The 25,938-nt window shown below is 40.3% G+C and overlaps 1 protein-coding gene across 2 annotated transcripts in view; it reads left to right on the top strand.

The window, feature by feature from the left end:
* Ptpn12 (protein tyrosine phosphatase non-receptor type 12) overlaps positions 1-25,938 on the top strand; it is a 66,752-nt gene that overhangs the window by 13,728 nt on the left and 27,086 nt on the right. Inside the window, exons 2-6 of one of the 2 annotated variants that reach the window (XM_057758568.1) lie at positions 8,860-8,968; positions 16,116-16,192; positions 17,733-17,828; positions 21,270-21,308; positions 23,548-23,619. In XM_057758568.1, the coding sequence (XP_057614551.1) occupies positions 8,860-8,968; positions 16,116-16,192; positions 17,733-17,828; positions 21,270-21,308; positions 23,548-23,619 (393 nt within the window). The remainder of the gene's footprint in view (positions 1-8,859; positions 8,969-16,115; positions 16,193-17,732; positions 17,829-21,269; positions 21,309-23,547; positions 23,620-25,938) is intronic. The other variant, XM_057758567.1, reaches the window with a different exon arrangement.

A 25,938-nucleotide genomic window follows, 5' to 3' on the forward strand; every position in this document is an offset into this window, starting at 1 on the left:
TTGTTTCCAGCAAGGCTCCACATCCTAAGGTCATCTCCAAACAGCAGCACCAGCGGAGACTCGGGTTTTAACAGATGAGCCTGGGAAGGGGCGCTTTTTGTGACTGAATACTAACTTCTCCCCTACTATTCCCTGTTATCACAATCATATACACATAGCAGTGTGTGTGTGTGTGCAACTTCAGGACCACCCTTTGCAACTTAGTAAGAAATTGTCTTTATTTTTTTTTTTTTCAACATTTTATTTTGTTCTGGTTTCTGGAATCATGAGTAAGTCTTATTTGGCCTTGTGTAGGTGGGCTGTCAGCTGTTCAGAGCCCATGTGGAAGGAGAGCCTGCTCCGCTGTAAGTGGTCCTCTCACCTCAGATGCACATCTGTATTACAAGAGGTGATGCAGAGACTTCAGTAATTTTAAGATAAAACAGATGGAAGATTACTATCCAAAAAGATAAGTGTCTTCTAAATATCAAAACTGCCACCCCCAAAACCAAAACACTCTAATACAGTGGATGTCAACCCTGGGTCAAAACTCCTTTGGGGGTCGCATGACCCTTTCACGGGGATTGTATCAGATATTATGATATGACTCATAACAACAAAATTGCAGTTATGAAGCAGCAATGAAACTAGTTTTATGGTTGGGGTCTCCACAACGTGAGGAGCTGTATTAAAGGGTTGCAGCATTAAGAAGGTAGAAACTTAGGTATATAGCATGATAATTAAGAAAAGAAGATAAATAATTATTGAATACGGGGGAACAAACTACCAGCCTTCCCAATAATGAGAGAAATATAGATTAGTGATCATTTTCTTTGGAGGGCCTGATTTGGAAAAATTCAAAAATTTATAATTAGAAACAATAGCAGGAGAGAAAAGTATAGAAACAGTGATTTCTAGGTCTGTTCATGGGAAAGCAGTGGGCCACTTGTCAGAATGCTGTCTTGACACATGTTAGGTTCTTGAGCCCATAATTCATGGGTATGTATATAAACTGGTGTGTCCTAGTATCTCGCTTAGATCTTTGTGAAACCTAAAGTATCTTTTAGTCAGGTGATTTACCCTGCTGACATGTATGTAAGATGAGAAGGACTTTGAAGGAGAGAAATTGTGCATTTTCACTTTATACTTGTGTGGAGGAAAGAGTTATTAGTGGAACTGGAATTGCTCTTAGGAAGATCTGCTTTGTTTGGTTGAGTCTTAGCTGATATCTGGGAACTTGGGTTTTTAGAAGGATTCCCTTGTTAAGAGTGCTTCACTGTGTCAGTTGTTGAACACCTGCCTTCCTGTAGGAGTTTAGACGGTTGGGATGTGCTACCCCAAAGACTGCCCTCGTGGCTGGACAGTGAATCCTGGGCGCCACTCTCTACTCGTGAGTTCCTCCGTAGACCACTTTTTATGAAGGTTGTCACAGTTGATTGCTTCAGGAATTCATGGGTCCTTTTGACGTCATTAGGAAAGAACTGTGGGAAACTTGTGCTTCCGGGCTTTGTTCTCCTGGGCTACTCTGCACACACCTTTCTTTCTGCTGCTTTTATTTGGAATCTTTTGGCCATAGTTCTGTGTGTGGTTATATTTTGAATCGCTCTGGATTCTTTGGCAGGGATTTTATATGTAAGTACTGTCTCGCCCCTTTGTCACATGACTTCAGTGTCTCAGTCCTGAGAAGCAGATTTTGATGGACAGCTGGTGTTGTTGAGGAGGGAGCAGATGTGCATGTTTGAGAAACAGAAGGCTAGTGGGGCCTGGCCCATGAGGTGGAAAGATTAGGAGACGAATCGGAAGTAGGCTGGTGAGCAGGCCAGAGGAAACAGGATGAGGTTTATTTGTATGCTGCTGGGAATTGAACCTTGGCCTCCTGCGTGTAGATAAGTGCTGTACCACTGAGTGTCCTCAGCTGGAAAGTAGATGTGCGCCAGGTGTCCCGCTCGTCACCTGCCCCCGGGCAGGAATCAGGGTTTTTTTTGAGAAGCTGAAGTTGAAATAAAAGCTTTGCCTGATGAGATTGTGGGTAATAAAGAAGTGAATTAACTTTGTTCAGAGCCTGGCATGGTGGTGATGCACGCCTTTAATCTCAGCACTTGGGAGGCAGATGCAGGTGGATCTCTGTTAAGTTTGAGGCCAGCCGGGTCTACAGAGCGAGGTCCAGGACAGCCAGGGCTGTTACACAGAGAGACCCTGTCTTGAAAAACAAAACAAAAACCTTGGCTCAGGAATGTTATTTAAGACAAGACGACTGTGGCCACAGCACCCTGAGTGTACACTTATTTCCTCGGGTCTTAGATGCGAAGAATGTTCAGTCTGGTTAGATTGGATGGAAGCACAAGTTGAGGCAAACTACTCCACTTCATTTTTTACAATCAATTTCAAATCAATATGATTAAATAACAAAGACCAAATTTTAAATAGCATTTTATTCTCTCCAGTTCTACAGGCTCTATATGTAGCTTACATGAGTGTGGTATAGATGTGATTAGGAGGAGGCCAGTTCATTAGCTGTGAGTGTGATCCCCACGTGAGAAGATACTAGCACTGTGGAGAAGACAGGTGTGAGTGAGTGCATCTGTCTCCCAGACAGTGGTTTATAGTCACTGGCAGTAGCAATGGAATTAAAAGCCAGGGATGGCAAATAATAAGTTCTAAAACAGGAAAAAAATGACATGAAATCAATCATAATGGTTATGATTGCATCTGCTTCTTATTTGTTGTTGTTGCAAATTTTTTAGCTCAGTATTGAGCTTTGGTGCCTCTTGAGATTACTGGCAAACTTCTAAAAGTGATTTCAGTAGAGTTGCAACAAAAAAAAAATAATTTTTTTTCAGAAGGTGGTAGTTTGCCAGGAAATGTAGGTTTTCTCTTTAAAACTTTGGCTCATTGACCACAGCTCTGTGGCACTCCGGTCTTGCAGAAATAATCATTTTCCATATAGTGGTGAGTATATATTGAGCTGTCTAAACTGCAGGTGTGATAATTGGTCTGTGCTGTTTGTTTTGGTCCATGCTAGAATTTAGGACTTGTCTTTGGTTTGTTTTTTAGTGGAGGTAAAGAGAATTGATGATATTGTCCCTTAAGGTATAACAGTGGATCTTGATGTTCTTAATTTTATTAATGATGGGTTGCTTTAGTCCCCTATGAAAATTGTTGACTGTTTTCTTAAAAGTAAGATACATCATAATTTGAAGGAAGATATTATTTTGTGTGTGTTGCTGGAGACAAGGTCTCAGCTCTGGGTGATGTCAAACTCATTGTGTAGTGAAAGCTTGCCTTGAATTCTTTACTTCTTTATTGCTGCTATCATTATTATTTTGAGACAGGGTCCCAGTGTGTTGTCCTGGTCTTTCTGGAACTCTCAGAGGTGTGTCTGTTTCTGCCTCTGCTGAGTGCTGGGATTAGAGACGTGTACAATTTTAGCATTGCCTTGAATTTTGTGTCCTAAATGTCCCAGGCACGGGGGTGTTTTAGTTGTGCCCCACTACACTCAGATCAGTAGCCATAGTTTTAATGCCTGGAGTTTGTAATTTCTGAGACATTTACTGTGGGGACAGCGAGGGAAAAAATCCTTGGGATTGGAGTTAATAATCGGTAGACAGGCTGGAGAGATGGCTCAGCTGTTAAAGGCCAGGCTCACAACCAGAAATATAAGTCAGTAGACATTGGCTCATGAGTTTAGTGGGCAGAGAGGGTTCGATAGAGAAAAGGAAGGTGCAGATAGTAGGAGTGAGCCTGTCCTGTGAATTGGAACGTGTGTGCAAACACATCCACCTCTGTCCAGTTTACTATGCAAGATAAACTTTCTTTTCTTAGGTAACTTTGTTCAGTAAAACTAATGCATATGACAGGTTTTTGTTTTTGTTTTTCCAGGACAGGATTTCTCTGTGTAGCCCTGACTAGCCTGGAACTCACTTTGTAGACCAGGCTGGCTTCGAACTCACAGAGATCCACCTGTCTCTGCCTCTCAAGTGCTGGGATTAAAGGCTTTTGCCACCACACCCGGCAGTGTATAACAAAGTTTTACCGTATTTATTATTTGGGGTGTCTGACCACAGTGTTCCCGTGGAGCTCAGCCGTCAGCTTTCAGGACTTAGTTCTTACACCACGTGAGTCCTGGGGGTCAGTATCAGCTCATCAGATCTGCTGAGGCATCTCACTGATCCAGTATGGCATAATTTTATTTCCCTCTGGTTTAAGTGATACTCTGCTTTTATTTTCATAAAATACCTTGATGTTAAATAAAGAATAAACTTAGGTTAAAAGTTTGTATTTCTAGCTAGGGGCGGTAGTAGATACCTGAGGTCCCAGCACGTCAGAGGTGAAGGAGTGTCCGTCATGGATTTGTGATTGGAGCTGCTGTGAATAAAGTGTGAAGTTCTGGCTGTATCTTCAGGAAGTTCTAGTTATGTCAAGGATGATGATTGTATATTGAGACGTGTCCTTGATTAGCAGTGCATAGAAGAGCTGAGTTAGAGATGAGGAAGCAGTTCGGGAGGAGTGAATGGTGAAGTATGTCACAGCAGTGGTCTCAGAAAAACGTTTCAGGTGTTTTTGTCCTAGTGTAGCCAGAGCAAAGTGTTTACCTAAAAGGTCTGGAGGTTCTCCTAAATCATTTATCCTTTGTTAATCAGTCCCGACTTCCAGCTTCAAATGAAAAAAGTGGTGGTTTTTGCCAGTTTCGCCATGTTTATACAGGGTTAATTTCTGGTATTTTACAAACATAGGGTGTGTGCATGTTGAGGTCAGAATTGATGTTGGGTGTCTTCCTCTATCCCCACTTTGTTCATTTGAGACAGGCTTTCATTGAACATGGAGCTCCCCGGTTCACCTACTCTGGCTAGCCAGAATGTCCCGGGATCCTCCTATCTCTGCCTCCCCAGTGCTGCGATCACAGGCATGGCATGCTGAGCCCAGCTCTGTAACATGGGTTCTAGGATGGAACTGAGGCCCTGTGCTAATGGAACCGTACTTCACCAACTCAGTCATACTAGTTTGACTTCAATCAAACATTCTAAACCCTTACAGTCCAGAGATAGGCTAGTTTGATATTTACATGCTAATAACAATATTTCTTAAAATCTGTTTTCTGTAATTAAACCATTTATTTTCGTAGGACTTGAAAACTGTGTGCACAGTCAAACGAAACAGTTCATTTCATATGGTCCTCTCTAATCTGAGCTGTGGTCTTTATCTTTAGGCAGTGCTTGTGTTGCGTAGCATGAGGGCAGGCACAGCGATGCACATTGATGTTCAGAAGAAACTGTAGTAAAGTCACCCGATGCATCACAGCGAGCACCGCCAGGGTCCATCTTGGTTGTGTTCAGAAACCCTGTGTGCTGCCATTCTTGCCCCTGTACCACATTCAGTCCACGATCCCTGCACAGTTTAAGTCTTCCCGTGTGACTTCAGAACATTCCAGTCCTCATGTGTCCTTTGTTACAGCCCGAGCTGCCGCTGTCCTTGGTTACTTGGCTGTGTGTCCTTCCACCCTCCCCAGACTGCTTACCTGCCCTTTTCTCCCTTACTAATTCCATCCCCAGTTTCCTATAAAAAGGCCCTATGCATCTTGGAATTATTTGATACTTCAAACTTATATATAAAATACAAAGAAACTAATAACTGGAAAACTTGTGTTTTACCAAGCGAATTAGTCAGTTCCCCTTCACAGACTTGGTCAGACGACCGCAGCAGCGCCTGTAACTGACTAAGAATGAAGGTGTTCTAGTTAATTTACCCAGACCCTTTGAGGGACTGGGGACCTCGGCTGTCTGACTGTCCACGGGATTGCAAAGCCAGCTCAGGTTAGGTGGACAAACTGTCCAGGCAGACAGAGTGACCCACGATGTATGTCTCTCTGAGACTCAGTCTAGGAAAGGTTCCAGAGAAACAAATCTGAAGTACAAGTAATATTTAAAGAATTTTTAATTGGCTAATAGTAATTAATGATTATTGAGCCATTCATATGCCAGACTCTTTGCTGAGTCTGGAGGCCTTATCTTCTTTTTATAAAGATTGTAACGGTGCATTAAATGGATTGATGGATATTATCAAAACCAAAATTTTAATTAATGCAACTAACTGTAAGGCTGACTATATTTTTTTTTAAATATTTATTTATTTATTATGTATACAATATTCTTTCTGTGTGTATGTCTGCAGGCCAGAAGAGGGCACCAGACCTCATTACCAATGGTTGTGAGCCACCATGTGGTTGCCGGGAATTGAACTCAGGACCTTTGGAAGAGCAGGCAATGCTCTTAACCACTGAGCCATCTCTCCAGCCCCCCTGACTATATTTTTGATAGGAACAAAGTCTCTACTTAAATGTCTTTTTAATGCAGCTTGGTAGAGTTTTCTGGATGTTGATCTTTTTCAAAGTGCAAAGCAAAGTTTTATTCTGTTTTTATGTTGCATATCTCTAATGTATATGATGATTTTAAAAATATATTTAATTTTATATGTGACTTAATTTACGCATAATAATCATATCTGAACACTGACACATATAACATGTATTAAAATATGTTTTTAATATTATTTAATATTTTTAAATTATTAAATATTTTGATACATATGTATTAATGTGTGTCCATACACATACACACATATAAAATATGCAATGATCAGATCTCACTGGATATGTCATTTATGTAGACTCTAGGTTTTTTATTTTATTTTCATTTTAAAGTTGAGCATATAAAGCATTTCATGATATGTCAGGCTTTAAGACTATTAGGTAAATAAAAATTCAAACTTGAATATTTGTTTATGATACAAAGACCTTCTGTAATAATTATCAGCTTTCACATAAAAACATTGTAAAGATAGTTCTCAGTAATTGTCACACAAGGAAGTGCTTGGCATGGGTAGTAGGTGCTCTAGGAGTGTGACAGCAGCTTGTAGTCCAGCCTGGCCCTGTTCCTTCCTTTGTAGTTAGCTCTTGGTTCCGTAATAGTGATGTGAAGAACTTTTCTTTTCTGCCAACACTTCTTTGACTGTTCAAACCGACACCCTTTAAGTTTAACTTTCACAAGAAACTTTATATTAAGATACTGTAAATATCTTAAAATACATCTTTTCTGATATCAGATCTTTGAGCAGAGAAAATGGATATGCAAGATATTATTAACGGGGAATAATGAAATCTGTGAGCAATCTTTTTGCCTTCTCCTATCGCTTTACTTCTGCATTTAATTTTCCGGGTAGGCAGTGTGTTCATACAAGAGGGAGTGTGGAAAGACACAGCACTCTGCTTCCTGTCCGTTTCTCAGCTCTTTCCCTGCCCCCACTGTAGCCTGCGGCGCTCGATTCTCGGAGATGCTTTATGCGTGTGTACAAGCAGACATGGTTTAAATTTTTTAATGCGAATAGTAGAACAGTCTTGAGTTTTCTTTTTACATTTAATGAGAACTTTTGATGTGGTGCCATATTACTGTGTTCAAGACTGAGCTTTCTTACTTGTCATATCATACTTGATTGTATGAAACAGATTTATCCAGTCCTATTAATAGGCTGTTTTTTATTGTTTGTGAACTTTGCTATTATGAACATACTACAATAAAGAGCTTTGTGCATACATTATTCCATATTGCGCTAGTTTTATCTTGAGGCACATGTGTAGAAATGTAAGATAGGTGGATTTGTAACTGTAATTAATACCTTGTTTGGACACACATCGTCTGAAGTCTGGCTCTAGTGTAGCCCAGTGACCTGTTCCCATGAGTGCTGTCATTGCAGGCCTATGGAAAACTGGGTTGTTTACACATCTATATATTTGGAGATTTTTTTAAGTCACTATAGACCTGTGAAATTTTACACATATAATTTTATATATATAGCAGGAAGTGTATTACTGACAAACAGAAATATTCCAGCCCAAAGAACATCCCTACTGCCATATATAGCATGATTTTTCTTAAAAGAAAAAAAATGTGTTTTCCTGTGTTCTGTCTCTAAAATTTAGCCTTTTTTTTCTGAGTAAAACAAAAATAACCATTTCCTATGTAAGTGCCCGTGTGTAAAATTATTTAAAGTAATACCATAACAATGACAAGATTCTTGTGTTAAAATTCTGTGATTTTTTTCTTTAAATACAGTCATGAAAATTTTTAATTGCTTGAGTTTCAGCATCATGGGTTACAAAAATAAACTGGTGAAAAAATTCAGTTGCTACTAGATTTTTTTTTTTTCATTTCATTTGTATTTAATAATTTGAGTCCTAAAATCAAAGTGCTTTCAGTATGTCTTTAATCCATCAAGGAAGTAATCTCCTTTGAAATTAATTTTTAGAAGTGCAGTTGCGTAGAATCTAAACAATTCACAATGCCAACTTTCAGTTCTTCTGAAAGCAGGAAGTGTATTACTGACAAACAGAAAGATTCCAGCCCAAAGAACATCCCTACTGCCATATGTGGTGAGAATTTGTCGTAACCCACAAGCCACTTCTGTGAGGCAGTGAAGAAGCAGAATTAGTCTTTGTTGAGCATTGCCAATCCAGTATGAGGGAACTTTGTGTACAGTGTTTTACAAGTGATTGTTAGCGTTTGCCTCGGAAAGAGCCCGGCTCATCGAGGGTGCTCCTGGGCTCCTGAGAGGAGAAACCTGTCCAAGACAATCTCGGCTTAGTGATATCTTCAAGTAAAATTACTTCTAGTTCCCTTTGCTGTTCATTTGGAATGAACAATCTTACAATTGCACTTACTCTAAAAAGAAATTATTCTTAGGGTTAATTTTTAAGGGACAGGGAAATTGACAGCTGAGAGGAGAATTGGTTGTGAGGAATTGGGTCAGCGGAATTCATTTGTAAATCTTTAACATTTTGAAAATACCAATGTTTCTCTAAACTTGAATTTTATTTTCTTGTATTTTAAGCGATTAAGAAGATTGTCTACCAAATATAGAACAGAAAAGATTTACCCCACAGCCACTGGAGAAAAAGAAGAGAATGTTAAAAAGAACAGATATAAGGACATACTGCCATGTAAGTTTGACCTGCCCTTGTTAGAGTACATGGAATGCTGTGTAGCTCTCGTGACCCCGAGCTCTGAACTGAGCAGCTAAGGAGGTAGTGTCAGTCCTTCCGAGGAACACTACAGAGTAATTCCTAACTGCTTCTTGGAAGCCCTTCTTGTAGCAGGGTTTGTGTTTTTGTTGTTGTTTTTAAGTAATGTAGACAATTGGGATAGTTTCTTAAAATGCTAAAACACTGATTTGTTAATCGGAGAAGAACCTTAATTGATTAACTGTGGATGAAAAAGTGGGCCACAAGATAGATAACCTCAGAAACCTGTGTCTGCTGTCCTCGGCAGTCTAGGTATCTAAGCATATTTAAAGTTGAAAACATGATATTCTCATTATGATTATATGCTAAGATAATACTGTTTTCTAGATAAGTTTCTTTAAACACATGCTTAACTAAGAGTCCACATTTTATAAAGAAAAAATTTGCCTTGGACCTGCTTTTTCTTAAAGAAGCCACAGTGTTTGCCTGCAGCTGTCTTGAACTATCTACATCCCGTAGTGCCATTTCCTTAAGTGTGTTACTAGAGCTTCTCTCTGAAATACTCTGGTGTTCCAGTGACCTAAGGGAGTAGCCTCACTAGAGCCAGTGGTCTTTTTCAGTGATTTTCTTTCCTGTTAAGTGTGTGTGTCATTGGCCAGTCTATTTTCTGAAATTTCCTTCCTTCGTGATAACCCTCTTTCAGATCATCTCCTCCTTTTCTTATCTCCCTCTGTTCCTCACTGATTTCTTGTGTGCATGCCTATCTGTTTTGTATGGGATCAGAAGTCGGCTCCGGTTTAGTGGTTCAGGAGCCACTTCTGCTTTTCTTTGAGATTTGGTGTCTCACTGTGGCTAGGGCTTTCCAGTTGGGCTAGATTACCCAGCCAGCAAGCCTAGGGATCTACCTGTGCACCTTTCTGGAGCTTGGCGATACAAGTACCACTCATGTCTGGCTTGTGTGGGATTGAGTTCAGGTCCTCATGCTTGCACAGCAAGTACTTCACTGCCGGAGCCACCTCTCCGACCCTCCTCACTGCTTTCTTTGCCTGCGTTTAATCCTGTACTTAGTGTAACTCTGCTACATTCTTCTCATCTGTGGATTGTGTGTTAGTGACATTGACAGGGACCAGCACAGACAAGTGATGAACTGCCACTCTGCAAGTTTTGTAGCTATAAGACCCGGGACTGGCGTTCCCTTTGTCTGGCTTTTCCCGTCTGTAATTGGAGTTACAGTGATAATCCTTCTAAGGGCTGTCTGGAGTGTTGGGTAGGTCAGTCATTTTCTACCAGTCTAGCACAGCATCCTCTCAAGGCTTTTGCCTGAATATGCTCCGCCTTCCTTGCCAGTGTGTTTGGTCTGTTGAGGCTGTCCTAACAGAAGTGCACAGACTTGGTGATGTGTCAACAGCAGAAGTGCGCTGAGAGAAGTCCAAGTGAGGGCCAGGAACACGGTGTGAAGTGAGGGCACACACTGCCTACTCGCTGAGCCCTCGTGTAGATCAAGGAGCAACGAGTTTTTGTGGGCCTCTCTGCGCTCATCAGAACACGCCCTCCTCGCTTACACACACACACACACACACACACACCCGCTGATATCACTGCACTGGGAAGTAGGTTTCAGCAAATGAGCTTGGGGGATGCAGTCAGACCATAGCATTAATATACTGTTACTAATATAGAATAGGAGTTGGCGTGGATTTCTGGATACTTTCAACATAATTGTCATGTGACCTTTCAGTACTGCCCACTGATTTCTCTGTAGTCTAGAGAAATAAATCTTAACTGGCTCCAGGTTTCGGTTTTCACATGCATTTTACAGAGTTGTGGTCGGAATCTGTGTGCTGATGATACACAAAACAAACATGCAGAAGTCCCTGCTTTTGAGCTGCATGCTCTAGCCTAGGTGTCAGACAGTGAAGACACATAGACATGAGCTCTGTAGGGTAATGCTGGAAGGGTAAGGCCCTGAGAGAGCTGGGATACGGGGGAAGGGGGGGGTTAATGCTCTGCTGGTGAATTAGTTGCTCGTTTCTGTGATAAATAGATTTTCCCTCTTGTAATCCCTTTTGCAGCTGGGAAACTGAGTCTGGAAGAGTTAAGTCGCTTATAGCAGTGCTCATATGATGAAAGTTTGTATCCAGATACTTGACATTGAGAAAGGGTGGTTGTGGCACTCAGATATTTAACGGGAAGCGTTTTGGCTGTCAATCTGCTGCCAGCCTCTAGGGGCAGACTCTGGGACCCTGCTGCAGAGCCTGCAGCACACAGCACACAACTGAGCCTTGTCTAAGCTGGGGTTGAGAGCCTTCCTTAGAGTGCCAGCCTCAGCGGTAGTCAGGACAGGAGGACCTCTTCTTCCTTCTAGTCAGTTTCTGCCTGTTTGTTTTTGGCATGTACATTTGTCAGAAAATAATTTCTCAATTTTCTTTGAATGTTTAACATGTCCGTTGTTGCAGAAACAAAGTATATAATTAATTTTTAAAATAAATTTATGTCATAAGTAAACCAGCCCAATCCAGTTTTAGGACATTTCATCACTTCCAAAAGTATTGTATTCTATAGCCCCAGGCAATTGTCAGCATGCTTTCTAAGTCTAGATTTTGTTTTTCTAGAAGTTTGACATAAACATCATATAATATGTGATGTGTTGTGTCTGACTTCATTAACTTAGCACATTTTTAGTTATATTTGTGTTATAATAATGCTAGTGGTTATATCTTTTTACTATTGAAGAATATTTAATTCTGTAACTATATTATATAGTGCTTGTCCACTCTGCATTTGATGTATATTGTAAATAAATAATGTCACTAAAAATATTTCAGAAAAGGCTTTTGTGTAAATACAATTTTATTGTTCCTAGGTGCCTATGTAGGAATATAATTGTAGACCTACAGAAGTTTATATTTAACATTTGTTTGTTTGTTTTTGTTTTACGAGGCAGCAAGTTGCTGTGTAGCCCTAGCCCAGGCTGGCCTCTGAAATCTCCATCTTCCTGCTTTAGCCTTGTAATGCTGGTGTTGTTGGCATGTGCCACACAACACCTAACCTTATGTTTAACTTTTTAAGAAACTGAGATAAACTAGCCCAAGTCAGTATTTTGCATTCCCAATCGTGGTTCGTAAGAACCAGTTTACCACATTCCCACCGGCTCGCAGAAGAGTTGGGTTTTTGGTTGTTGAGACTGTGTTAGTTTGTATTAGACCTTCAAGTTCTAAGCCTGCCTCAGCCTCCTGAGAAGCTAGAGTTACAGGTGTGAGCCGTTGCACTTACGATCTTGCATGAGTGTGTACCCTATTCATATGTGCCTATGAAGACCTGCAGTTGGAAGTTTTCCTCAGTTGCAGTCTCTGCCTTCTGAGGCTGGGATTATAGGTGGGCCACCACACTCAAATGCTTTAACCACTATATATTTTCCTGGGCCCAGACTTTTTTATTCCAGTTTTTCTAGTCATTCTTGTTATATTTCTAATTTGTGGCTTTTCATGTGCTGTTAGCCAATTCTTTGTATATCTTCTTTGGTGAAAAGTCTTCAAATAATTTAAGGAGAACTTTATTTTAATCTCACTGTGTTAAGAATTCCTTTTGTTGTTGTTGCTTGGTTTTAAGATAAAAGTCTTAACAGTGGTTGGTCCAGGTTGGCCCAAGCTCTTGATCATCTTGCCTTAGCTTCCTTCCTAAGTCCAGGGATTACAGGTATGCGCCACGATGTCCAGCCAAGAGTGCTTAATATTTCCTGGATACTAGAGACTATTTCCAAAATTGAAAATTTTCTATGTTCTATTGGAATAAGAGATTATTTACCCATGTTTTCTTGTTTGTAAGGGCTAAAATAGAGCCTTTGGAGTTGGTGAGTTGGGGGTATTCCACCTATTCTGATGGTAAATAGTAGATTCTTTATTCTACTTTGTGTATGCCTAACCTCCTTTTTCATCTTAGAACAGTTCTGAGAGTGAGAAAGTCATCTCCAGCCTGCACGTAGACAGCCTGCCTACATGTAGGCTGATGATCTTAACTGTCATTTCGGAACCAATTGCTATATGCCATATCAATAACAGTCATTGATTGGGACCCCTTATTAAGAAACCTTATATGGTCATTCTTTCATGTATCAAAAGCAACATCTTTGGTACATATTTTCTTTCCAAAATCACATTAAAAAGAGGAGACCAAGTAATATGAGTGAAATAAATGGCAGAGCACTAGCAAGAATGGAAAACGTGTTAGCGACGAATGGTTTTCGGAGTCTAGTACATCTTTCTTGTTCCTCTAACTACTAATTCCCAAAGTAAAGATCCCATCCCAAAACATCAGAAATAAGTCATTCATGACAGTTGTCTTTGTAATATTTCAGTAAGAAGTATATTCATAGCTATTGCCCTCTCCAATTTATCTTTTGTATATTAGTTGGTTTTCATATTCATTGTCTATGGATCAGGAAGCTGTAATGTGATGGTCATGGTTACAGCTTGTGTGCTGTGTTCTTTTCTAATCTGTGGTGGTTCTAGGCAGTTCTCATACCTTATCAACCAGGTGAATAGGTTTTTTAAAAAATATTTATTTATTTATTTATTTATTTATTTATTTATTTATTATGTATACAATATTCTGTCTGTGTCTATGCCTGCAGGCCAGAAGAGGGCACCAGACCCCATTACAGATGGTTGTGAGCCACCATGTGGTTGCTGGGAATTGAACTCAGGACCTTTGGAAGAGCAGGCAATGCTCTTAACCTCTGAGCCATCTCTCCAGCCCCCATGAATAGGTTTTTTTAATTTGCAAGTAGTAAAATGTATATACCTCATGACCCACCTTGCCCTCAACCATGTTATACATTAAGAGCAAACATAATTCTGTGGTATTTATGTGTGAGCGTGTACGCACATTTGTGCCTGTGTGAGTTTATGTACATCACGTGTATGCAGCTTCCAGAGGAAGGCCAGAGTCCGTTAGGTCCTGGAGCTGCAGTCACAGGTGGTTGTGAGCCATTTGATTCAGGCCTTGAGAATCACTGAGATCTCTGAAGAGAGCACAGCTGCTTTACCTGCTGAGCCATCTTTCCAGCCCTCAGTCCTCTGGGATTATTCCCAAAAATATGTAATTCCCTCCCAGTCACAGCTAAAAATTACGGAAACTTAAAATTGAAAGAGACAATGAGTCAATACATAATCTTGAAAAATGAAAAACTCAGAAATATAGTTTAAAATTGTCATTTGTTTTATAACTGAATTTTCTGGTCTTGGGAATTATGCTGTGGTTATATATTAGTATTAAGCCAGTCGTGGGGGATAGTCCTGTAGTCCCAGCACTTGGGAGGCTGAGTACAAAGAATCATGAGTTCAAAGCCATTCTGTACTATATATAGCAAGATCTTGATTCAATATTTCCACCCTCCAAAGCAGTGTTACTATTAGAGAGAGCTCAGGAGCAAGTAGCTGTGATTTTTTGCTATTTTTGCAATCTTTGTTTAAATCTAAAATCACTTCTAAATGTTTATTGTCATTTTTTGAGTTAATGAGGTTTTGGATTTTTGTTGTTGTTTTGAAATAAGATCCTTATGTAGCCTTGACTGACTTCAAATTTGTTATGTAGACCACGCTGACCTCAAACTCACAGAAATCCTTCTGCGTCTGCTTCCATAAATGCTGGGATTAAAAGCATGAGCCATTTTGTCCTGCCTAATTTATTTTTAAAATCAGTATAAAATCTGACAGTACGGCTTCATGAGTTATGGTACTTTCTACCAAGTCTGATAACTTCCATGTGACACACACATCCATCAGCATCCCTTGCCCCTCTCCTATAAAAGTAAATCAATAGTACTAGCTGGGCGTGGTGGCGCACACCTTTAATCCCAGCACTGGGGAGACGGAGGCAGTGGATCTCTGGGAGTTCAAAGCAAGTCTGGTCTACAACTGGAATTCCAGGACAGCAACGGCTGTTACCCAGAGAAACCCTGTCTTGAAAAACCACACACATACATACACACTCTCTGTAAATAGAGATACAGATAGATATATGCACACACGAATACATAATATATATACACATACATATATATATACATAAATAGGATTTACATAGCTTAGTTAATGCAAATGAAAATAATATGAGTTCTGATATTGGAAGGTAAAAGAAAGATTGCATTTTTCCATATTATTGTCTGATTTTTTTTTTGTCCAGTCCTGTCATACTGTAGTTTTTTTTTTGTTTGTTTTTGTTTTTTGTTTGTTTGTTTTGTTTTTTCGAGACAGGGTTTCTCTGTGGTTTTGGAGCCTATCCTGGAACTAGCTCTTGTAGACCAGGCTGGTCTCGAACTCACAGAGATCCGCCTGCCTCTGCCTCCCGAGTGCTGGGATTAAAGGCGTGCGCCACCACCGCCCGGCTAGTATTTTAATTCATTAGTTATAATTATTTTCAAAATTTCTTGTGAAATATGGAAAGGTAGATTTCTTGATAAGAGCCTTGGCAAAGGAGTGCTGGTCATTAAAAGGTTCTGAGGTTTCACTGGGGAGATGGCTCAGCTGTTAAAAGCACTGGCTGCTCTTCCAAAAGACTGAGTCCAGTTCCCCAGCACCCACATGGCAGCTCACACCACAGCCTTCTGTAACCCCACTTCCTTGGGATCAGAAGCTGTCCTACTTCAGTGGGCACTGCACACACCTGACACAAAGACATACATGCAGCCAAAACACCATACACATAAAGTTTATTTTGTTCTGTCTTTTAAGACAGAGTCTCTGTGAGCCCTGTATGTGATGGGACTTAGACCAGGTTGCCTGGAAACCCATATCCACCTGCCTTTACTTGCGAAGTGCTGGGTTTAAAGACACAATTTAAACTAAAAAACAAAAATGCTGAGGCTTCATCCCTAGATAATTTGGTCAAGGTCTAATGTTTTATATTTTTAAAGTTCTAGAGATAATTTTGATTGCAGCTTTAATATAGTTATAATTTTTTGCTTTTCTCAGAGTTTACTTTTTGTTAAAATAATGTTACAATTACCGTCCTGGCACCTGAACTTGACATTGCGTGTTTAGAGTAGATATGGTGGCATGTTTGTGATCCCAGTCCGTGCCTGTGAGCTGCATTGTGACGTAAGTTACAGAAGTCTTTTCTCTTGTAGTTGACCACAGCCGAGTTAAGCTGACCTTGAAGACTCCGTCTCAAGATTCAGACTACATCAATGCAAATTTTATTAAGGTGCGTATTAAAATGAGGGGACTTTTCCTTGCTACACTTAATACCTTTCTACATACAGTTTTTTGAAGATGTTAACTGCCAAATATGTACTAATAAGAAAATAAATAGAATAAGAATGCCTTGTATATCTTATGTGCCTTCCTTCTAGCCACCTAAGCCATATACATATAGCTCAAGCTGCGTGTGTGTGTGTGTGTGTGTGTGTGTGTGTTTGTGTGTGTGTGATAGCAGAGGTAGTTTTCTCTGCGCTGCCTTTACATTGAAGGCCTATATAAATACCTTAATAAGTTGGCCCTTGAACTTAGATGTTGTTGAACCATATGGTAGTTCCCAGTTTTTCTTGGTGGTGAAATTATAATAAACACTATTCTTTTGCACAGTTTCTTAGGATAAATTAATAGTGCCAAAATTACTAGGTAATGTTAATTTAAATGTATAAGATACAACTGCAGTTCTAAAAATCTTTGGTATTTGTTACTATTTGTGATGACGACTTGGAGCCATGTGTGGTAGAGGCCAGAGGATTGCAGCAAATTCAAAGCCAGTCTGAGCTAAAGAATGTGACTGTCTCAAGATTAAAAACCGAATAATAAGGTGACAGTCTTGTTAGAGAACTTTGTCAGCCTTGATCTAAAGTATTGAAGGGTGGTGGGGGGTGGTCACTGGCTTGGAGCTTGAGATGTCTTGCCTTAGCTTCCCTGGCGATGGGATTGTAGGCTTTCTCTACTGTTCCCTACCTGTCCTGTTTATGCTGTTACCAAGAAAGAGGTGCAGTGTCCTTTGTGACCAAGTTTAAATAAAAGCTTAAATTTGTTTCATAGGTTATTTTGGGCTTTTGAATCCAGTTATACATCTATTACAGCTTTTCAGTGATTTTTATATTGGCAGTCATAAATACTTTAATAGGTGTTTTGTTGATAATAAATGTTAGATGATAGGAGTAGTAAAATTAATATTGTCTATGTAATGTTGAACAAAGAGGGTTTCAGGTAAAGAATTCTTTAATTTACTTACCACAGTAAAACAGTTTGTGGATTAAACAAAATGGGTATTGTGTTTCAGATATTGTCAATATGTAGATTTTTTTATACATGTGTATTAGGAGTTGCAGATTTTAGCTGTAGTTAGAGCACTGATTCAGGTGTCTGCCGGCTCATTTGCTTCAGTCAGCTGTCTTAGCTAATTCCAGAGCCCTGTAGTAGGCTCTGAGTGTTAACTACTAGCTTTAGTATTGTTTTTAGGATTTGCTCTTGTATTTTTGCTATAGTTAGTTTTTTGACTATTCATAAAGTTTTTGTTGTTGTTTTCCTGAGACAGTCTTTCTGTTTGTAGCCCTGGCTGTTCTGGAACTCACTATGTAAACCAGGCTGGCCTCAAACTCACAGATCAAAGAGATCTGCATGCTTCTGAGTGCTAGGATTAAAGACGTGTGACACCATGACCAAGATCATGCACTGTGGTAGATGGTGGCTTTAGAAGAAAGCATTACTGATGTAACTTGACGCTTCAGTGAATTGAAGTTTACCTATCACCCCTTCAGGGCGTCTATGGGCCAAAAGCATATGTGGCGACCCAAGGGCCCTTAGCGAATACGGTCATAGACTTCTGGAGGATGATCTGGGAGTACAATGTTGTGGTAAGTGACATGTCACTTTTGAGATCCATGATATGTAGAAATATTAGGTTTCTTACCGAGTAAAAAGTAAAACAACTTTTTAGGTATAATGGTTTAAATATAACGATATTTCTGAAAAAGACAAAAACAGATTTTGAATATGGCCCATTAAATTCTCACAAACTAGTTCAAATATTTTAAGAAAAGCATGCCTGTAATTTATCTTGTCCTAAGTCAGTGACCGATGATGTAGCTACTAAATAACTCTAAAGTCATTTTTAAAAATATTAATGCGGGCTGGAGAGATGGCTCAGTGGTTAAGAGCACTGACTGTTCTTCTCAAGGACCTGGGTTCAATTCCCAGCACCCACATGGCAGCTCACAACTGTCTGAAAATCCAGTTCCAGGGGATCTGACACCTTCACACCAATGCACATAAAATAAAGTTAAATAAACCTTAAAAATTTAAAAAAAAAAAAATATTAATGCTTGCGCCGGGCGATGGTGGCGCACGCCTTTAATCCCAGCACTCGGGAGGCAGAGGCAGGCAGATCTCTGTGAGTTTGAGACTTGAGACCAGCCTGGTCTACAGAGCTAGTTCCAGGACAGGCTCCAAAGCCACAGAGAAACCCTGTCTCGAAAAACCAAAAAAAAAAAAAAAAAAAAAATTAATGCTTGCATAAACCAACAAAATGATTGATAATATAGATATGTTCTTTTAAAAATAATATTGTATTTTTTAGTCTAAGAAATTCATACGTACATTCACTGCATTCCCATCATATTCACCCTTTCCTCCGCTCTCCAGCTCTTGTTGGAGATCCCCATGCATCACCCTTCCAGTGTCTTGTCCAGTTACTGTTTCTCATAAATACATGTATGGAGTCGTCCCCCGAGACCTGGTGAGCCTACCAAATACCGTAAAGAAACTGACGTGAACCTGGAGAGATGGCTCAGCAGCTGCCTGCTCCTTCCCAGGGCCTAGTTCTGATTCCCAGGACCCACATGTTGCCTCACAACCACCTATAGCTCTAGTTCCTGGGACACCCATGGGCACTAGGTATGCATGTAGTATACAGACCTACATGCGAGCAAAAGACCCGTCCATATGCATGAAATTAAAAGGAATTAATTAAAACAATTAAAAGAAGAAAAACCCGTTTCTCCTTCCCTAACAACCATCACTTCTCATCCTCTCCTTCATCCATGACAGCCATGTCATTTAACCTTTTTCTAAAAATAGGACTTTTGGGTCCGTCTTCCTAGGAAATAGATGTAAGTATATTAACTATAAATCATTAGAGAAGTATAAAAGAATTTAAGGAGCCTATCTCCCCACCAAGCCCCGCTCATTCATTTGGAAGTATATCTAAACTATTGGCATTTTAGTTCCTTTTCCTGTTTGAGATAAAGGGAAATAGTGGGCACTTGGGCGTGAGAGCGAGGGGGTGCGGGATTGTTAGATACTGCAGACAGCGAGGAGGTGCGGGATTGTTAGATAGTGCAGACAGCGAGGGGGTGCGGGATTGTTAAATACTGCAGACAGCGAGGGGGTGCGGAATTGTTAGATACTGCAGACAGCGAGGGGGTGCGGGATTGTTAACACTGTAGACAGCGAGGAGGTGCAGGATTGTTAGATACTGCAGACAGCGAGGGGGTGCGGGATTGTTAGATACTGCAGACAGCGAGGGGGTGCGGGATTGTTAGATACTGCAGACAGCGAGGGGGTGCGGGATTGTTAGATACTGCAGACAGCGAAGAGGTGTGGGATTGTTAGATACTGCAGACAGCGAGGGGGTGCGGGATTGTTAGATACTGCAGACAGCGAGGGGGTGCGGGATTGTTAGATACTGCAGACAGCGAGGGGGTGCGGGATGTTATACTGCAGAGAGCGAGGGGGTGCGGGATTGTTAGATACTGCAGACAGCGAGGAGGTGTGGGATTGTTAGATACTGCAGAGAGCGAGGAGGTGCGGGATTGTTAACACTGTAGACAGCGAGGAGGTGCGGGATTGTTAACACTGTAGACAGCGAGGAGGTACGGGATTCTTATACTACACAGAGCGAGGGGTGCGGGATTGTTAGATACTGCAGAGAGCGAGGGGTGCGGGATTGTTAGATACTGCAGAGAGCGAGGGGTGCGGGATTGTTAGATACTGCAGAGAGCGAGGAGGTGCGGGATTGTTAGATACTGCAGAGAGCCGTCTGCTGGACTGTGCGCCATCAGCGGAGTCGACATTTGTGTGTGGGTGTGGAAACCCGTCTCAGTGATGAGTGTGTTACAGTGAGTCTAACGCGTTGACCTTTGAGAGACTAAAAGGAGGATGGGATAACAGCAGTTCTTAGTGTCTGCTGTCAGTCTCACTTTCAAATGAGATTTAAAGCAGGAATAAATCTCCTAATGTCTGGATAGGGGTTTGGATTTCGTAGAGGTATGCTTTTCTCAGAATCTGGAGGATTTCATTGTTAGGTATTTTCAAGGGAAATGTTGTATTGAACATATTGAGATCTAGGTAATGCACATGCTGAGGTATCTAGAGGAGAATATACTGATGGAGGCACTGAAGTACATTTATAGGTAAGAGGATACAGGGATAAGAGCACAGTGATAGTTACAGTAAAAGGTGGATGGTTATAGTGTACAACTTTACTGTAGAATCTTCAAACTTTCATATCTTAGTGCTATATAAAACGAGGCATCAGATAGCATAACTTACCTTTAGAGACTGATAATTTTATTATGTTCAACCTTTAGAAGGTTACGTTTAACTGTACTTTAATATTTGGTGAAGAGTAATACTAAGTTAGGTAAATAATACCCCAACAGTCCTTTTGTATAACTCAAAGGTAAGAAATAAGTAAGTTAGATTCACAGCATAATCCAAACGAAATAAATCATTTTAAATGACATCACTTATTTCTGGCTATGTAGGTAGTTCTTGTTTAGAAGATAGTGTCTTTGTCCTGTACTTATTCTTGAGATTTTATTTTTATGTGTGTTTGCCTACATGTATGTCTGTGTTATATGTGTGCAGTGCCTGCAGAGTCTTAAAGGGCATTGGACCATCTGGAACTGGAGTTACAGGTGTGGGCTGTGGGAAGTGAAACCAGGTCCTCTGGATGGGCGGCTAGTTCTCTTAACTGAGTAATTCTCATCCTCTGTACTATACTTTTAACCTTAAAGCTCTTTCTTTTTTGTTTTTTCATGACAGGGTTTCTCTGTGTAACTTCGGTGCCTATTTTGGAACTAACTTTTGTAGACCAGGCTGCCTTGAACTCACAGAGATCCGCCTGCCTCTGCCTCTGCCTCTGCCTCTGCCTCTGCCTCTGCCTCTGCCTCCCAAGTGCTGGGATTAAAGGCGGGCACCACCACTGCCCAGTTTAAAAAGGTACTTTTTAATATAGAACAAGTATATATTTTTAACTGATGTATTCTTTATCTCTTCCCCCAACTCCTTTATAGATCATCGTCATGGCCTGTCGAGAATTTGAGATGGGAAGGGTATGTATACACTTAACACATTGTATTTTGAGGACAGGAGATCCTGATTTATGACTTCACATTAATCTGATCTCAAGTAGTTAAAGGGTACACACTTGTGTGCTCTGCTGTTATACATGATGCATGAATCAAAATGATCTCTAAAACACAAACGTCTTTCTGTATTTTAGAAGTACATCTTATAATACACTAAAAATGTATTGTTCCTTATAGTTTTCAAATGTTTCATGGTACTTTAAGTCAAATATATTTTATTGTCTAGAAAGTAGCTTTGAAATATTTATAAAATTGAACAAATAAGCATATTAAAGTAATTCTGATGATTAAAGATTAAAGCTGCATATGGTATCTCATACACCTGTAATGCAAAACTTGAGAGGCAGAGGCAAGAAGCCTGCCACAAATTTGAGACCAGGTTGGTTTACATGAGTTTGAGGCCAGTCAAATCTATGTAAGACCTTGTTTCAAATTAAAGAAAGAATTATAAATAGCATGAATATTCTGATTAGTCTCTGCAGAAACCAGTCTCTCTGTGTATGTGTACCTGCATGCACGTACATACATGTATGTGTGGAAAACCCGTCTCTCTGTGTATGTACCTACATGTATGTGTGGAAAACCAGTCTCTCTGTGTGTGTACCTGCATGCCTGTACATACATGTATGTGTGGAAAACCAGTCTCTCTGTGTATGTACCTACATGTATGTGTGGAAAACCAGTCTCTCTGTGTATGTACCTGCATGTATGTACATACATACATGTATGTGTGAAACCAGAGGTCGGCATGCAGACTGTATTGCCTTCCCCTGTTCCCTCCCTCTCCTGTGGTTTGAGATAGGGTCTCTCTGAACGTGGAGCTCATTTCAGTGGAATTCTGTCTCCTCCCCACTGTGTTTGGTACTGTACTCACTGAACTGCCTCCCAGCCCCACACCACCTGTTGTTGCGCTGTTCTTTCTTTCTCCCTTGGTTCCTCTCTCTGTTTTGTTTTTTGTTGGTTGGTTGGTTTATTTTTGTTTCTGGATTTTTTGAGGTGTTTGGTTTTTTGTTTTTCAAGATGGGTTTCTCTCTATAACCCTGGCTATATACTTTATAAAACTATATATAAAGCCCTAGAACTCGCTTTGTAGAGCAGGCTGGCCTCACACTCAGTGATCTGCCTCTGCCTCCCGAGTGCTGGGACTAAAGGTGTGCCCACCTCACCCAGCTTGTGTTTGTACTGTTTTCAGAGTTCAGAAAAGGAAATCTCTGATATTCTGAGATTGGACCCGGAACCTCACACATGCTAGCAAACACTCTGGTCCCTGAGCTCCCCATGACTTTGACCTTAGCTGATGTGTGTGACTGGTGCTCCATTTCGTGGGGATGTTCTGCAGCGTTGGTCCTGAGATGTTAATACATTTACAGAGAATAGTGCTTAAGTAAAACTCGTTTACCTTTAGATGTGACACCCAAATCAAATTTTTTTTTTTGTTGTTTTTTCGAGACAGTGTTTCTCTGTGGTTTTGGAGCCTGTCCTGGAGCTAGCTCTTGTAGACCAGGCTGGTCTCGAACTCACAGAGATCCGCCTGCCTCTGCCTCCCAAGTGCTAGGATTAAAGGCGTGCACCACCACTGCCCGGCCCAAATCAAATTTAAAGAGTCACTTGTGTAGTGTCTTTATTTGAAGTTGTTTCTGTTGGGTGATTCATTAGTAAAGGTAATTTTTAAGTTCTAAAAAATGGCTATTAAGATTTTTGAGATGTGCTGTATAAGAGAAGTAAGTACATGTCATAAATTATGGAGAAGCCATATTTTATCTAATTTCTTTTATTCTTTGAGAATAACTTTGTTTACCAGTGTTAAGTAATGTTGGACAGAAGATAACAAAAATAGCAGAATCTGAATATTGAAGACTAACCAAATTTGCTATGTAAATGCTAATATTCTCTACTATTATTTGATTATAGTTAGAAATTTAAATTTTATTCATCTAGTGTTTGTTTTGTTTTGTTTTTTGTTTTGTTATTGTTTTTGAGATATGGTTTTTCTAAGTACTATTAAAGTTGAGGATCTCTCTTTATTTCATTAATGATCTCATTGTATGCGTGGTGACGATCACTCTGAATTAACAACAGCCAGTAGAGTAGTGTGATTAGCAGTGCCCAAATGTGTCTTAGAGCACACGGTGCTCTTTCTGAAAGCTTATGAACTGTGTACAGTCACTGAACTCTCTCCTGTTGATCTCTTTTTGGACAACAGAAAAAGTGTGAACGATATTGGCCTTTGTACGGAGAAGATCCTGTAACGTTTGCACCATTTAGAATTTCCTGTGTAAGTACTTACTTTTGTTTTAAAAATTCGTTCTTTGAGAAATTTGTATATGGTATGAACTCAGGCTGCTGCAAGCCTAGGATTCAATTCTGTGTAAACCTTCATTTACTGTAGTAATCAGTACTAATGTTTTATTTCGCTTTTAAATTTAGGCGCTTTGGGAATGACTTTTACAACTGTAAATAAACAAAATAAGGCTTTCCTTATTTTCATGTTGATTCTGTTAGTCCCTTTATATCTCGTGACAATTATTGTTTAACTATGCTCAACTCATCTCTGAAAATTGGTATACTCACTTTTCTAATCCTGGTGCGTGCCTTTAATCCCAGCACTCGGGAGGCAGAGGCAGGCGGATCTCTGTGAGTTCGAGACCAGCCTGGTCTACAAGAGCTAGTTCCAGGACAGGCTCCAAAGCCACAGAGAAACCCTGTCTCGAAAAACAAAAAACAAAAACAAAACAAAATAAAAAAAGCCAAATAAATGGAAAAGAACATTGTTAACTGGGACGTAGTATGTCATATTAAGCTTTCCTATTATCCTCCCCCATATTTTAAAATTATGTATGAAGTTAAACTTGAGAATTGCTATCCTAAAAGTGAAGAGTGTTCCTTATAACAGGTGATTTGACATGAAATCTAAAGTGTAGGCTGGGCCTGGTGGCACACACCTGTAATTCCAGTACCACTCAGGAGGACTGGTCCAGTAGCAAGTTCTAGACAAGGGGTTCTCCACCTGTGGGCTGTGACTCCCCTGCCAAACTTGTGTCTCCAAAAATATTTGTGTTACAGTTCATAGCAGTAGCGGAAATACGGTTACGAAGTAGCAGTGAAAATAATTCTATGGTTGGGGGCCTCTGCATCATGAGGAGCCGTATGGGGTCCCAGCATTAGGCAGGTAGAGAACCACTCACTGTTGAGATTAGTAGGAGATCCTGTCCTTGGGGCAGGGCGGGGGGGCTGAAATGTGTACCATGCTATTTCGTGTTCTCTAGAGTTCAGCCCAGGTTCAGTGTGCCACAGTTGAAACTTGGGAAGATGAAGTTAAAGACAGTGAAGAAGGAAAACAAGAAAAGGGAAGTGGGCGGAAATGAAGTATGTGAGCTGGAATACAACCATTTTATTTAGGTGACACCACAATGGTAAAGGTTTCTGTGGTTTGTCTTTTTGAGACAGTCTCACTGTGCATATCATCATAGAGACCAGCCTGCCCCTACCTCCCAAATGTTTAAATTAAAAGTATTCATTACCACACTGGGCAAAAAATGTTTTAATTCTGCTGCATTTTGTGTTATTTAGGATGAATACTAACTAATGCACACTGCAATATACTTCAGTAAAGACATACCTTCTTAGGGCAGGAATGATTCTACAGTAGGTCCCAGGACAATGCAGGGAACGTAGTTCTGTGCGATGTGGTTATGTTTAACAAGCTAACTGTAGTGAATGTCACAAGTCAAGTAAATTAGTGTTCCGCATTCAACAACACAACAGTTCCATAAGCAGGGAAAAAAATGAGTTGACTTTTATGCATGGATTTTTTTATCTGACCTAAGATATAAATTTTTAAAAATACTTTTAATATGAGGGTTAGTTTGGTGAATAAAAGCTTATCTGGTTCGTTAGTATCAAAATTAATCCATTCTGAAGACTTTAATAAAAAGGAATTTCTATGGGTTTTTTTTGTTGTTGTTAAGACAACTCAGGATTCATTTCCACTAATTTTAACTGCAAATAAAAAACTGAATTTATGCACTGGGCAGTGGTGGCACACACTTTAATTTGAGCACTCACTCGGGAGGCAGAGGAGGCAGATCTCTGAGTTCGAGGCCAGCCTGCTCTACAAAGTGAGTTCCAGGACTGTCAGAGCTGTTCATAGAGAAATCCTATCTCGAAAAAAGAAAACAAAACTAAATTTACAAACTGAATAACCATGGAGAGTAACATGCCTGCTTGCAGTCACAGTGTCTGAGACAGAGAAATGGGTGTGTCCTGGGGACTGTTGGTGTGGGGTAAAAGGAGTATGGACAGGAAGACGGCTAGCAAGCAGCTCGGCCCCGTGTCTGCTAGAGCGTGGTGGCACATGCCTGGTGAGGGGTGGGTGAGACTCACGTGACGGCAGGCTGGTGCTGAGGGAGGCCAGCTGTCGGCAGAGCAAGTTCCAGGACAGCGGGGAAGGGAGAAAAAAGAAAGAGAAAACAAATAATCATAAATAAAAACAATAAGTAAAAAGTTCCCATTCTAGAATCATACTGGATGTCTATTTTCTTAATGAGTAGCGGATATTATTATTGTTAGTGACTGGCCTAAGCTGTCTGTGGTT

The sequence above is a fragment of the Chionomys nivalis genome, chromosome 26, assembly GCF_950005125.1.
Source record: "Chionomys nivalis chromosome 26, mChiNiv1.1, whole genome shotgun sequence".
In the NCBI taxonomy this organism is placed as follows: Eukaryota; Metazoa; Chordata; class Mammalia; order Rodentia; family Cricetidae; genus Chionomys; species Chionomys nivalis.